This window comes from Varanus komodoensis, unplaced genomic scaffold, assembly GCF_004798865.1.
Source record: "Varanus komodoensis strain SLA01 unplaced genomic scaffold, ASM479886v1 scaffold3, whole genome shotgun sequence".
Lineage (NCBI taxonomy): Eukaryota > Metazoa > Chordata > Lepidosauria > Squamata > Varanidae > Varanus > Varanus komodoensis.
The window spans coordinates 47,677,939-47,692,082 of NW_025335761.1; the positions used below are offsets into that span (position 1 = coordinate 47,677,939).

At 46.8% G+C, this 14,144-nt stretch overlaps 1 protein-coding gene and 1 long non-coding RNA gene across 5 annotated transcripts in view; both read right to left on the reverse strand.

The window, feature by feature from the left end:
- SYNE3 (spectrin repeat containing nuclear envelope family member 3) overlaps nt 1-13,706 on the reverse strand; it is a 93,882-nt gene extending 80,176 nt beyond the window's left edge. The window contains exons 1-2 of one of the 3 annotated variants that reach the window (XM_044436178.1): nt 13,589-13,684; nt 9,971-10,024 (exon numbers count right to left, since the gene is read on the reverse strand). In XM_044436178.1, coding sequence (XP_044292113.1) covers nt 9,971-10,016 — 46 coding nt within the window. In that variant the 5' untranslated portion in view covers nt 10,017-10,024; nt 13,589-13,684. Of the gene's footprint in view, nt 1-9,970; nt 10,025-13,588 lie in introns of all 3 variants that reach the window. The other 2 variants (XM_044436179.1, XM_044436180.1) reach the window with 2 other exon arrangements.
- LOC123026476 lies at nt 4,593-7,518 on the reverse strand. 2 transcript variants are annotated; one of them, XR_006415310.1, is made up of 2 exons: nt 6,246-7,518; nt 4,593-5,019 (listed from the first exon to the last, which is right to left on the reverse strand). It is a non-coding gene; the product is annotated as an uncharacterized LOC123026476 (long non-coding RNA). The 2 variants fall into 2 exon arrangements; XR_006415311.1 differs by lacking the exon at nt 6,246-7,518 and adding an exon at nt 5,482-5,705.
- Nucleotides 13,707-14,144: the final 438 nt, after the last annotated feature.

A 14,144-nucleotide genomic window follows, 5' to 3' on the forward strand; every position in this document is an offset into this window, starting at 1 on the left:
TAACTGAAAGAACAGGGATCTACTGAATCTGTGTGGGGAAAGTGTTTTTGAAGAATGAATGAATGAAACACAACAATGCAGGAACAGCCTTCAGCAATGTGTAACAAGGATGGAGAGAGGCCCCCTGGACTCACTGGTCCATGGTCGAAGAATGAGAGCAGCAAATGGAGCAGGTTACTTGTTGTGCAGCAAGTTGTTGTGAAGTTGGAGCTTCACGCCCCTGCAGTCCAAGCGTAAAGAGTTTACTTTAATTCTCTGTTAGTCCACCCAGCAGACCAGATGACACTTGACGTCATTGAAATGAGTATGGCGCTTTCAGAGAACAAAGGACCCAAGTTCTGCACAACACGGTGCTTTGCATATGGGAAGTGGGTTGTTTCCTGCACACCTGGCTTGGGAATAAGGTGTTAAACCAGATCCAGTGAAAGTGTACTGTAAAAATAACAAGACAAAGTCCCTGGGCATCATTGAACCAAAATGCCTTGGACTGACGCTGGCTGCTTATTTCACAATACAGATAAACTAGTTTATTTGTGGATTCAACTGCTCTCAGGATGAGCTTTTTATGCTCCCCTCTTCTTGTCCTGACATATTATTGAGTTACCCTTCATGCTCGAGGGGGAAGCAGCGACAGACCTTCAGCTCATATCCATCTACTTGCAAGGAAGGGCCAGTCTGCCCTTGCCATCAGTGGAACTACTTAAGAAGGAAGGCCACAGCCAGCCAAGTTGAGTTGGGAGCTGTGGCTCCCCTCTTCCAAACAGGTTCACTTGCAGGGAAGACAGCAGTGTTCCTTGCACGATGCTTGCCCAGAAACCGTGAGGACCACTGCAGGGAGTGTGAGCATACGGACCTTCTCTCAATGCAGCCAAGTTTTCCAAGCTGCAGCTCAGCAGACCACAGCATTTACTGCTAACTCAACCTTCCCCAACCTGGGGTACATCATCTCATACTGGCTACGATGGGAGCTGTGGCTGAAGACTTCTAGAGGGCATCAGATGTGTTGAGCCACAGCTCCAATTATTCCATACTGGCTGGGGAAGATGGGAGTTGTTGCAGAACTCAGGAGGACACCAGGTTGGAGAAGGCTGCTTCAGACGGACTGACAGATCAGGAGATTTCTAGCTTTCGCCTCTGTTTACATGAGGAAGCTGGATTCCACATTGAGGAACACAAGAGAATGGCCTTGGTCAATCCAGCTTGGCACTTTCTGTGCTGACTGCTATGTATGAGAATTTCACTGACGTTTGCAGACCATGCAAACATATCCCATTTGCAACTCTGAAAGGGAGCAAAAGCTTAACTCTCAAGCCATGTATACACTTTCCTGAGCTTGCATAAACTAGTAAGTGGAAACACACACTTGCACAGATGCATATTTTGAGGAATGTGCATTTTCAATCCATACATCTGCATTTTTATGCTTTAGCTTATAGTGGTGCTTGGAAATAAGCATTTGTGTGCACGCTTGGAAAAGAACAGATTTTCCATGTTTGAAAATGCATACATTTCCTGTCTGAAAAAAAATAAACTGCCGAAGAGCAATAATGAGATGAGATGAGTCACGAGCACTCAGGCAGAAACTGGAGGATTTCCATGCACTGTCATTCTCCCATTCTTACTGTCCAGATTTTCAGGCTGAGGGCAGCCTTTCCCAAATCTAGCCGGAGATGCCACTGGGAGAACTGGAATTCTTCTTCATGCCAAGCAGGGGGGCTACTCTCACCTCCACCAGAGGATCCACCATGTATCTGGCAGGGAACAGGCAGAAGCAGATGCACTCATCTTGCAGCCTGCTTTCTGAGGGCAGTAAAAGGTAATCCCCACCCTATGGCCCAAGTTCCAATCTTACTTTCATAAGCAGAGTCCGAGAAAGGATGTTACCAAGAAGAAATATGATTTGAACCAGCTTTGTGTTGTATTTTCAGATTTGCAGCACCCTGCATGTACCCTATTCTAGCTGCGTGGAATATCCAGAGGTTTGGGCTGAAGTGTCACCAATGTTTATTGCTTTATATTTCCATTTATATGCAACCTACTACTGAAGTCTCAAGGTGACTTACAAGAAAAAGTACATATAACAATAATTAAAAAATAAAAACTTCATTAACAGAATTTAAAACCTTACAATAATAACATCAAAGCAAGCAGTGAGCGGGAGGGCAGGATCAATTGCTAAAAAATGATATAAAAAAGGAATGTTTTAGCCTGGTGCTGGAACAATATAGACAGCACCAGGCAGACATCCCTACTCCAAAGGCAGGGAGCAGGATGGCATATCTATTTGCCATCCCTCTCACCTCTTTGAGGGGTAGTACTTGCAGAAGGGCCTCCTGGGCTGATCTTAAGGGATGGGCAGGTTCATATGGGAGGAGGCGGTCCTTCAGGCAGCCAGGCCCTAAGCCGGTTAGGGCTTTATATGTCGTAACAAGCGCTTTGAAATGGGCCTGGTAACCAATGCAAATCTTTCAGCACTGGAGTGATGTGCACCTAAAAGACACACCCACTACCACCCTCGTTGCTTGATTCTGTACCAGCTGCAATTTCCAGACTGTCTTCAAGGGCAGCCCCACGTAGAGTGTGTTAGAATAATGTATCCTGGATGTTACCAGGGCATGGGTGACTGTCTTCAGGCTCTGTCCATCCAGGTAGGGGCATAGTTGGTAAATCTGCTATGCAGATGGCACTCCGCTCTACCTCTCCTTTTCATCAAATCCAGGTGAGGCAGTGGCCATTCCAAATCACTGCCTGAGCTAAGTAATGGACTAGATGAGGGCCAATAAGCTGAGATGCAATCCGGACAAGACAGGGGTGCTGTTAGTGGGTAGACAGTCTGTCTAGTTGGGAGGTTTTCAACCTATCCTGGATGGGGTTGCGCTCTCCCTAAAGGATAAGCTTCGTAGTTCGGGGGTGCTCGAAGGTGCTCCTAGATCCAGAATGGTCACTGGACTCTGTGGTTCGGACTACCTTTTATCAGCTTAGGGTAATTTAGCAACTACATCCCTCTCTGCCTGGCCACAATTATCCATGCTCTGGCAATCTCTCATCTGAACTATTACAATGTTCTCTACATGGGGCTGCCTTTGAAGATGATCCAGAATCTACAACTTATTCAGAACAGGGCAGCACAGCTATTAATGGGAACCCATGAGATCATTTCACGTCAGTCCCCCTTCAGCTGCATTGGCTGCCAGTTGAAGTCCAGGCCCAATTCAAAGTGGTTGTTCTAACATTTAAAGCCCTAAACAGCTTGGGACCAGGTTATCTAGAGAACTGTTCTCCCCTGCAGAGGAAGGCAGGACGCGCTCCAATGGAGCAAAGCTCAGGGAACCGAGGTTCCATTTAGATGCCAGGAAACACTTCCTGACAGTTAGGACCCCGAGGGCGTGGAATGGGCTTCCACGGGAGGTGGTTGAGGCCCCATGGTTGGCATGTCATGAGTGGAGCCAGCTGGAGCCGGGGGTCAGACTAGATGGCCCGGGAGACCCCTTCCGACTCGCTCTGTTTCTATGTTTCTATGTATCTGAAGGAATGCCTTGTCCCATCTGTTCCTACCTGACCCTTAAGATCAGTTGCCAAGGGCCTGCTCAGGGGATCCCCTGCTAAAGAAGTAAGGGAGGTGGTAACCAGGAGAAGGGTCTTCTCGGTAAAGACACCCCATCTCTGGAATATGCTCCCCAGAGAGGTACGCCTGGCACCATCTTTGCCATCCTTTCGGCATCAGGTGCAAACCTTTCTATTTTCCAGTTATTTTAACCCAGAGGGTCTAGAAGCTACGTGGCAGTATAGAAATGTTATAAATATATTAACAAATAAATCATGTTGGCAGGCAGGAGGGAACATCCTGAAAGGTCCATGCTGCTGTTGAAAAGGCTACCCTTGTCAACACAGAACAGCTAAGGCCTAATCATTAATTTTTGCACATGGCCAAAGCATCCCATCAAATACTGCACATTAGCTGTAGGCACAGTCATCAGCATTGCCGAATTCACGCTAAAAAGGTTGCATTCTTCCATTGCGCAGACTAGCCAGATTAGGCTAAAGCAGAAGCGCCTGTCAGTAAATGGGGCTGGGTTCTTAATATAGCAGAAGGGAAGCTCAAGCCCCTGTGAGTCACTGATTCATTGTAAGTATGCTGTGATGGCTTCCTGGGAGGAACATGGCTGATTCAATTGCTCTCAGAATGGTTTCAGTCAGTGCAGAAGAGGCCAGGCCTCCGAAGCCCTGTTTCACCCTCCAGAGCGATGATTCACTTCTGCAGAGCACAGCGTCCTTAATTAATGACATCTGCTCGGCCTTTTGTCACTGGCCTTGCAGAAATGAGAGCTTGCATCTGGGAACATTATTCCCTTTGCAAAGCTTGTTTGCTCAGGAGAATGGCCTCTTGCTGGGGTGGAAGCAAAAGGTATGGACGCCCTAGAACAGGTATGCAGAACCCACAGCGACAGGCCTAAGTGAGCCCACAGAATTTTGCAATCTGGCCTGCGGGGCCTTTGATAGGATCCCCCTGGAGGGAACCCACAACATTCTGTCCAGTCAGAAAGAAGAATGAATTCAGTGCTGAAGACAAATCTGGAGTCCAACTCCCAGAATTTGTTGGGAATGCAATCCCACTACTTTATTTGGGCACAGATAATAAGGAAAAGCATGATTCTGAACATATGCCGAATCTGATCTGGTACATTAAAAAATCACTGTGTGTCTCTTCAGGCTCCAGGCAGGTCACTGTTTATCTTTTCTGAAATGCGGAGCAATGACATTCTGTTTCTGCTCATCCCAGCTAATTCTAGATGTAATGTGAAACCTGCACAGTACCTAATAAAACACAATCTAATTAAGTCTGCTTTCTGTCCTTCCGCTGGCCGATTTCAGGGCTTCACCCAGAGGGCACTGTGCAGCGATTCCATCTTTTCATCGGTAACAGATCTTCTGCAGGAAGAGATACGGCAGAAGCAGCAGTGGAAAGGCTTGGGGCGGTTGTGAAGGGAAGAGGTCATCCTTCAGAAGCCACATGGCATTCTGCAAATAGGGCAGGGTAACAGCAGGATAAAAGCCTTGACTCTTGTTAACTTATACTTAAATCCTTCCCTTTTCCTCTTATGAGGATCCCAAGGCAGCTTATCTAGCTCCATGTTATGAATGCAGACTTTTTGGCTTCAACATCCTGCTAGCATTGTATTCCCTCCCCTCGTGCCCTGATGAAGATTTCTCAAAGAAGCACATGCTGAATGAGATGCACAAGGAGTCTCCCATCCAGCCCTGACCACATCTGGACTTGCTTAGTTTCAGCAAGGTTGCAACAGCATTTCTCTGCGGCCCATAGCCAAATCTCAACTACTTCACAATTCTGTATGCTTTGGGTGTTTTCTTCCATTTTAAAAGATTGCAATGCCACTGTTGAGGCTTAGTTAATGGCAGTAAGGTATTATGCTAAAATACAATGTGCATTTGGCCCATCCCCTTTTGCAAGACCTCACCCACCCATGGAATGCAGTCCTCAAAAAACTTCTGCAGACATGAAGAATTTCTCCCCTTGAGCTGAAAGAGGATCAACAGCCCTGTCTTAGATCTTTCCCTTGGACCAATCATTTGAAATCATTCCTCCCACCCCACCAAGAGCTGAAGGCTGCTCCCTGAGCACATGGTCAACACAGACATATAGAGTCAGAAGGGGCCTCCTGGTCCAAGTCTGATCCTGGCTCCAGCTGGCTCCACTCATGACATGCCTACCATGTGCATGTCTAGCCTATCCCTGAACACCCAGACATAGCCCTCAGCATCTCTGCACCTGTGTGCATCCTCTGACTCTGACCTATGGGATTCTGGCCTATGGGAATCACCTATGGGATTCTCTTTCCTTCCTATAGTCTTTTGTGTACTAAGTAGGTACTAAGTAATGTGTGTACTTTTACATAGGAAGCAATGACTGGGCACATATGAAACTAAGACTCAGTCTAAAAAGGTTGCTTCTCAGAACCTAGGGAGTCTTTCCTTGCATTTCTACTTGGCCCTTCACAATCTGAAAACAAAGTGGTGTACTTGCCCATATTTCTTTTTCCTAGAACTGTAGATTTCTTTAAAATCATGTTTTCTAAATAAATGTTGGGTTGGTGTAATCCCATCCCTGGGTCTGTACAAGTCATGCCTAACACTCTGTTGTTCCAAACATAGGATTTAATCATTATGCTGATTTAAGCTGGTGCCTTTTTCATGAGACTAAGTATATTTGTTTGTTTGTGGATTACCACCCAATCGCTGAAGACCTCTGAGCTTTCACAACGAAATTTTGCATGAAAAATGCAAACAACAGCAGATTCCTGGAAGCAGAGTGGAGAATTGCTCCAGCTTGTATGAATAACTACAGCAGATGAAACAAGAGAAAAGGAAACATCTTAACCAGATTAGGGGAAACGTTAAAAAAATAATGTGACTAGTTCAATCTAATGAGCAAGTTAAACCAAGTTTTACGATGATTTGCTGAAAAAGGAAGGTTTCCTGTTGAGATGCAAGTCACGGAGGAAATGAAAGGGGCTTTCCTTCAAGAGCCAATTAGCTCTCACACTTCAAGGCACGGCAACTGCACTTCCCAAGAAACATTTGGGCTGATGAGCTTTCTAGATAGCCTGCATTAAAGGCACCTTTGACAAGCATTCAAAAGTAATTGACGACACTGTCACTTTCCTTTCTTTTTGCATAGGGTAGTTACGTATTACTCCACCCTAACCAAAGCTGGGGAGCCTTCCGCATATATAGGTCGATTGTGCAAGGCATGGGTTCCTGGCATCTTCATTTGTCCTGACCTAGCATGCCACGGTGCCGTGCGAAAGGGGCGAGGGCAGCCAGGCCTGTTTACTAGGGAGAGGTCACATCCTAGCGGCATGAAAAAGGTCTTGCAATATGCCCTACTGCCTATGGGAAGACCTGGTGCAAAATAGTTTTGTGAGCCATGTGGCTGGACTAGATGCCTCCACTGACCCGCCAGATCTGTGAGCCTATGCATGTAAATGTGGAGTAGCCAAAGCAACTGGAAAGCGCTGGGCAGGCTCAGTCCTTTGCTGGGCAAATGCTGGCGATATGTTCCCACAGCACTCTTTGTTCAGCTGTCCTCCTGAGTGAGAGGAATGGAAGAGGAAAAGGCCATTTCCGTGCAACAGTAACTCATGCTCTGGTAACCTCTTGTCTGGATTATGTAACACTCCCTATGCTGAGCTACTTTTGGAGATGGACCAGAAACTTCAATTGGTCCAGAATAGGGCACTGAGGCTGCTGATGAGGACTGGCCCATACGAATATATAATGCCAGCCCTCTGTCAACTTAATTGGCTACCGATTGATATCCAATTCAACGTGTTAACACTAGTATTTAAAGCCCTAAATGGCTTGGGGCCAGGTTATCTAAAGGAGCATCTCTTTCCATACATGTGCACACTGGCCCTAAGATCATCTTCTGGAGTCCTTCTCAGAGAACCCCTTCTGAAGGAAATACAGAGGGTGGCTAAAGGGAGAAGGGCCTTCTCTGTAGTGGCACCCCGACTCTGGAATCACCTCCCCAAAGAGGTTCACCTTGCACCTTCTTTATATTCTTTCTGCACCAGGCAAAGACCTTTTTATTTACCCAATATTTTATTTGCTAAGGTAATTTTAAAGGTTTTATGGAATCTGTTATATTTTGTGCTACTGTGCCTTTTTATTGGCTTAAGAACTAAAGTTACTGCGTGGTTTTATTGTGGGATTTCTTCTGTGTCATGATTTTAGTGTTGTAATATATATGCTATTTATATCACATTTATTATGTATATTGTTATAATTATAAATGATAATTATATATTATATACTGTAATCTGCCCAGGGAGCTATTTTGGCCAATAGGTAGGAGAGAAATCTAATAAATAAATAAATGGCCATCAGAAAAGAGTCACATCTTTATTCCTCCCTCCCAGATGAAGGTGTTGCTATATATGAAAAATTGATGCAAAGCTGTTATGTGAATGGCTGAACCACCCCTCCCCGGCAGCCATTTTGTGAAAGTGTCCATGACGCTCTCAAGATTCCCATATGTCCACCAGCCCAAAAGGCTGGGGTCCCCAATTCTAGAGAACCAATGCAGGACCAATGGACTTTGGATGTCTGTTGGAGTGTTTAAGCTGTACCTCAACCCATGCTTAGTGTGCATATTTGTAAATAAATAAATACAGATATTACAAATGCCAATCAGCCTCCCTTCCTAAGGAAACCAAAATGCAAAAGCTTTTCACCCTTGGAGCTTCTATCCCCTTGCAGAATTGGGGTATATGTGAACAAATGTATACACCTGCCTTATGAAAATGCAAGACAGTCCACAGCGAATGCAGGGAACACTTTAATAATGAAACAAACATCACAAAAGCAAATTGAACAGCAGCCCAAGACACATAAAGAATGAAGAGTGCAGGGATAAAATACCATAAAAACCCAAGAAAGCAGTGTAGACCCTTTAATGTAAAACCTCTAAGGTGCACGGGTCTTGCCCAAGAGAAAGGGATTATTAATACTGTGGCAGAAAGACAATAAAGTGGAACACAGCAATTTCTCAACCCTGGGAGGGAATTTCACAGTCTTGGTGGGGCAACATAAAGCACTCTGGCCTATATTACACAAACAACCACAACTGCAATGAACATGCTAGCTGAAGGGGCAATAACATTTTTATAAAGGCTACCTACTTCAGAGAGAAATAATAACTAGGCTTCCTGAGAGAGAAGTTTGAGAAAAATAACATTTTTTCTAGTTGGTATAAAAACTCCAGCCCTTTGCTTGCTGGCGGAGAAGCGGCGTCTGCGCAACTGAAGCAGAACCTTGTGATAAGGCACGCTGAATGCTCTCAGTGCAACAACACACAGGAAGCAAATGCACTTTTTAAAAAATTTGCAGACAACCAACTTTGAGAAAAACCCCTGGCATCTTGATCAGCTTTTGCTGCAGGCCCTGGCTCAAGTCATTCGCTTGAAGGTGGAGAAAGATTCTGTGCCAAGCAGGGCCAAATGAGGACTGCTGACACCAGTGCTCAGCTAGGAAGGGAAACATCTCCAAAACATGCCGCTGGGAAAGCCTGGTGCTTGCTTATCTTTTGGCAGCAAATGAAAGAGCTGATGACTGGTCTCTGAGAGAATGCAGCGCAAGGCGGCTGAGGGAAACGCTGTGAAGAGGATGCAGTAATTCACAGGGAGAAACCTCCCATCAGGGGGATTTAGAAGTGAGAGTGGAGCAAAACAAAACAACATGGCAGCAGATAAAGCTGGACTTAGCAAAGCTGTCCTGATTTAAACATGGGGTAGAAGGATACTATAGACCTGGGCTAACAGAAGTTTTCAACTGCAGCTCCCAGAAGTCTCAGCCCATGGTCCAAAACACTTGGAAAGAGATAGGCTAGGGACTAACCTGCATGCCAGCTTGAGTTTGTGTTCATAAGTGAGGAAGTCAGAACAAGATTGGTAGGGCAAAGGATTAAGGGTGCGATTGTCATAAAGTTCATTCCGCAAGTGCTTCAGCTGTTAGTGAAGGAGCATAAGAAGTGAACACGCCAGGACAGAGATGGGGAGCCGAATCTGGGCACAGACCCCTCCCCAACCTGCTATGGGCTAAACGACATCACAAGGACGTGATCTCGAGAGCTGGGATCGGAGATAACTAAGGGATTCCTCTGCTCACTGCTCAGGAGCTCTTGCAGCTCCCGGGCAAATGTGCTGCCCTTCTGCCTTTCTCACAAGCTACCACTCCCCCGGCCCGCTTGTTATCTCGAACTGGTGACTTGAGAGGGCAAAGCCATCTCCTGCTGCAGATCTGACGGGCAGGAGTGGCAGCTGGGCCTGCACCACTGTATCAACAGCATGCAGAGAACAAAAACCTTTGGAAAGACAAGAATCGCAATGTGTGGCACATGTTGTAGGAAAGAATCCTCCATGCAGACATATCCCTACTCTCATTTGCTCACCAATCTCTTCCGGGGTCTCACAATAAAGTATGCTGCTGTAATCCATCCAGAGACCTTTAGTAATGGGACAACATAGAAAAACTTTAAATAAGTAAGTAAGTAAATAAATAAATAAATAAACAAACAAAATAGCCCTGTAACTGCTGGCTCCTTTGCAATACCCAAGTGTTTTCTTCTCTAGGTATGCCACAGCCCTGACACACGAGGTATGTCTCAAAGTAATCCCGGCCACCCATGCTCATTCAAGAAACAGCTTCCAGCCGTGAAAAACCATTGCACAAGCATCTCTGATAACTCCAGCGACACCTGCCCATCATCATGCCCCATTAGCAAGTCATCAGGTTCAAGAGAACATGGTCACCTTTGCATCCAGCCACACAACATAGTGTTATAGAGCCAGTGTAGAGTAGAAAACTGTTGGACTGGGTTCTATTCCCCTCTTGGCCATAAGTAAGTCACTGAGTTACTGCCTAACCTACCTCCCAGGGCTGTTGTGAAGTGGAACTAGAGAGGCAATGCATGTAAACCACCTTGGATTGCCTTTAGGAAGAAAAATGGGATAGCAATGTAATAATCAGCCGCTAAGAGGATGAATTATATTAAGTAATACATAAGCATTACTAATAGATAACCAGAAAAATACATTAATCAATCATGCTATGGATACATGAAAAGCAATGCAGGAAGCTGCTCTCATAACCCACAGACTTGAAAAGACTGTCTGTTTTCAGCCCCGCAGAAAGATCAGGGTGCGCTTGGCTGGAGCACTTTACAGCCAATGACAAAGTGTTCACTCCACCCTTCTCTTGTTTCTCTAGTCAATCAAGCACGTCTTCCATTCTCAGCCACTTTAGTAGACAGATGCTCCTCCTTTTCTGGAAAGAAAGGTTTGTTTATCCTTTAAAACTAGAGGCCACGCAACTGCCGGTTAAGTGACATGGGCAGGATTCCATGCGCGCAGTGTGCCAAGAACACATGTCTACTGTGCAAAGGGGCATCGCGTGCCAGGCTGTACTTACACCAGAGGGAACTGCTCTTTTGCAAATCAACTTTTTGGCGTCACAAGTCGAGACACGTCCACAGGTGGATGGGTTAATAAAGAGGACACTGCATACTGGGGCCAGGGCGGGTGGAGGGGGAGCCAGAGTGTTCCGCTAATAGAATGGCTGTAATGTAACGTGCTCCTTTCCTTCTGGGTTCCGCCTGGAGTGAGCTCTTAATTAATAAAGATGTCAAATGAGCCAGAAAAGTACAGGCCTCAGCAGGGCTTCTAAAACTAATTCCATTCTACATCCCAGTCTACTTCTGCTCTTCATTCGTAAGAAGAATGCTTAACATTTATTTAGAGAACTTCCAAGTCTCCAATAATGTGCTTTATGCATATTACTATTAATGTTATTATATTTAAAATTTGCCTCTTCCAGTTCTGGCACCAAAGGTGGGTTAAATATTAAAAACTTACCATTTAAAACATTAATGAAATATATAAATGTTAAAAATAGCTAGAATAAAGTTTTTAACAGGGTACAATAAGGTTTATAATTAGGGGGAAGAAAGCAGAATAAATCTGTCCAAAACAGCTGCATCCTGAATACAGGTAGTCAGCAATCCTTAAAATCCTGAATTAAATAATCCGAATAAAATGTCTATTAGTTTGCAGTCGTGTGCACATGTGACCAAGCCTCAATGAACACAGTGGGACTTGCTTCCAAGCAGCATGTGTAAGATTGGGTCATCGTTGCCGTAAGGTCCAAATGTCTCTGAGTTATTTCCAAAGCTTTTGCACTCATTGTCCCGGGTAATGGAAGACTGCCGGAGCAGGTCCACTTCTTGCTGAGCAACCAGATCAAAGGCAAACTACACAGGGAGTATCCAATCAATCTCAGTGAGGGCTAGAAACATGGATGCTTATTTCTTTGTCAAGTAAGCTGGAAATCCTAGGAAGGAGCCAGACATACATATACTCATTGGCTTGTCTCAGGTGGTGCTAGATTTATTAGTGATCCTTGTATGCAAAGGAAGGAAGAAAAATCTGTTATTAGAAATGAACCTTTGCTAATATTTGCTTCTTTTTCTTATAGTCCAGTAAGTTTTGTCTGGGTTATCCACTAAGTTGTCTATGCTTTGCTTTTGCTTTATTTGGCTCATAGGTTGTTTTCTCCCACTTGCATTAATGATACTTCTTTATGTTTTTGAAAGATCTTCAATAAATGTAATGTTTTGGAAAAGAAAGGAAACAGCTGCATGGGTTGTTCTTTATTCCCAGTATGTTACAACACAGGGTCTTTTGCAAGGTACAAAAACATTCCTTCTGAAAATACAAACAATTCTAACGACATAATGACAGAAGACATTTCTTCTTCCCTGCCCCACTTCTTTATACACTACAAATATCTCATCACAATTAAATGTTTTAATCTACATGTTCAAAAGGCTAAGGTATAATTCAAACAATAAAAGTACAGTAATGATATACTATAAGCAGAAAAGTTGAATGGATGAAATTGTTGATCACACGTGCAATTTTCCGCCGAATTTGCGGAGGGCAAAAGACATTTGCCAAAGTGGGAAGTGAGAACTTCGAGAGAAATATCTTTCCCACCAGCTGAAAGATCGAATACGCTCTCTGAAAACTATCAGTCAGGCGCCTCCCTCGAAGAACTATAAATAAACCGCTACATTATGTAGAGGGAAGCCTGCAACTGCACAAGCTCTTTCGCTCCGCCCGCCCGCCTGCCCGCCCTCCCGCCCTCCTGCTTTTAACGCATTTTTATTTGTAGTTTACACAGACCTACTTTGTGAAACCAAAACTAGAACGCATGCACCCGATTTTTACAGTCTCTCTCTCTCTCTCTCTCTCTCTCTCTCTCTCTCTCTCTCTCTCTCTCTTTGATCGCTCATCACGCGCGCCGCATTCCCCCCTCTGCAGCCCTAAACGCAACTTACTAATGACCAAGTCCCGTTCAAATGCGGCGGGGCTTTACTTAGGAGTAAACACGCATCCCGCCGCGCAAGGCGTTTTTCCCGCATCATCGAATCGAATCATCGAATTACAACCGACCGCGCAAAGCAAGCCAGCGCGTTCTGGAGCAGTCCTGCAAACGTCGCAGGCAGGAAGGCGAAGCGCGCCGAGCGACTTCAAAAGTTAACCCTACTAGCTGGAAACCGGACACGATCGGCTGTCAGCCGGGCCAGTGTGACAGTCCCTCTTCGATGCCTTCAGCAGAACGGCACACGCATTCACACGAGCACGCACACGCATGCACAGGCGCGCACGGCAATGCGAGCGCGTGGCGTCCTTTCTTCCCGGGCGGGGAGGTCCGCCTCCGGGGGTAGGAAAGGGGAAAGCAAAAGTTTTGCCCACGCGCAGCCAGAGAAGGGGCGCCGCCGGGACCCGGGTCTGAAGCGTGGTGGGGGCTGGGGACGTCGAGCTGGCAGCGACCGGTGCCAGCCGAGACGGGCGGACGGCGCCGCCGCCGCCGAACGCGCAAGTGACAAGCAGGCGAGGTCCCGAGCGCAGGCGAAGCGGTCGGCCGCGCGGGCGCCCCCAAGTCCGCCCCGCCGCGGCAGCCCTCGCCGCCTTGCCCCGGCAGCACGCCTCGCCCGCTCGCCACTCACCTAAGACAGGGCTCGGCTTGGAAGAGATCCCCTCGGCAGAGCTCCAGTTCAGAAACGCCGGCCTGTAGAGGGAGGGCTCCAGGACCCGGCGCTGCCCGCTCGCCAGCGATGGTGCTGCCGCAGGCTCCTCCCCCGGCCGCGCTCGCGGGTCCCCGCCTTCCTGGCCCCTCTCGCCGTTGCTGCCGCTGCCGCTGCTGCCAGCGCCACCGCCGATCGCCCTGACTCATCTTCTCCCTGCAGAGCTCTGCGCAGAGATACGGGCGGCGGGCGCGCGCGCTGGGCTGCGGGGCGGGGGCTGCAGGTGCCGGGTGAGCACGGCGACTTTTGCACCGTCTCCGCGGATCTGGCTGGGATCCTGCAAGTTTGGGGCACGGGAGAGGTGGAGGGTTGCCCCCCCCCACCACGCACACATCTGTGGGCCGTGCATGGGGAGTCCTGGTGTGGCAGGGGTGCGTTACATAACCGCTTCGTGCGACCGAGCGAGGCTTATGCAACAGCCAACAGGCCGGTGCAGATGGGGGCTGAAGGCGTGGAGGGAAACATTTTGATGTCCGAC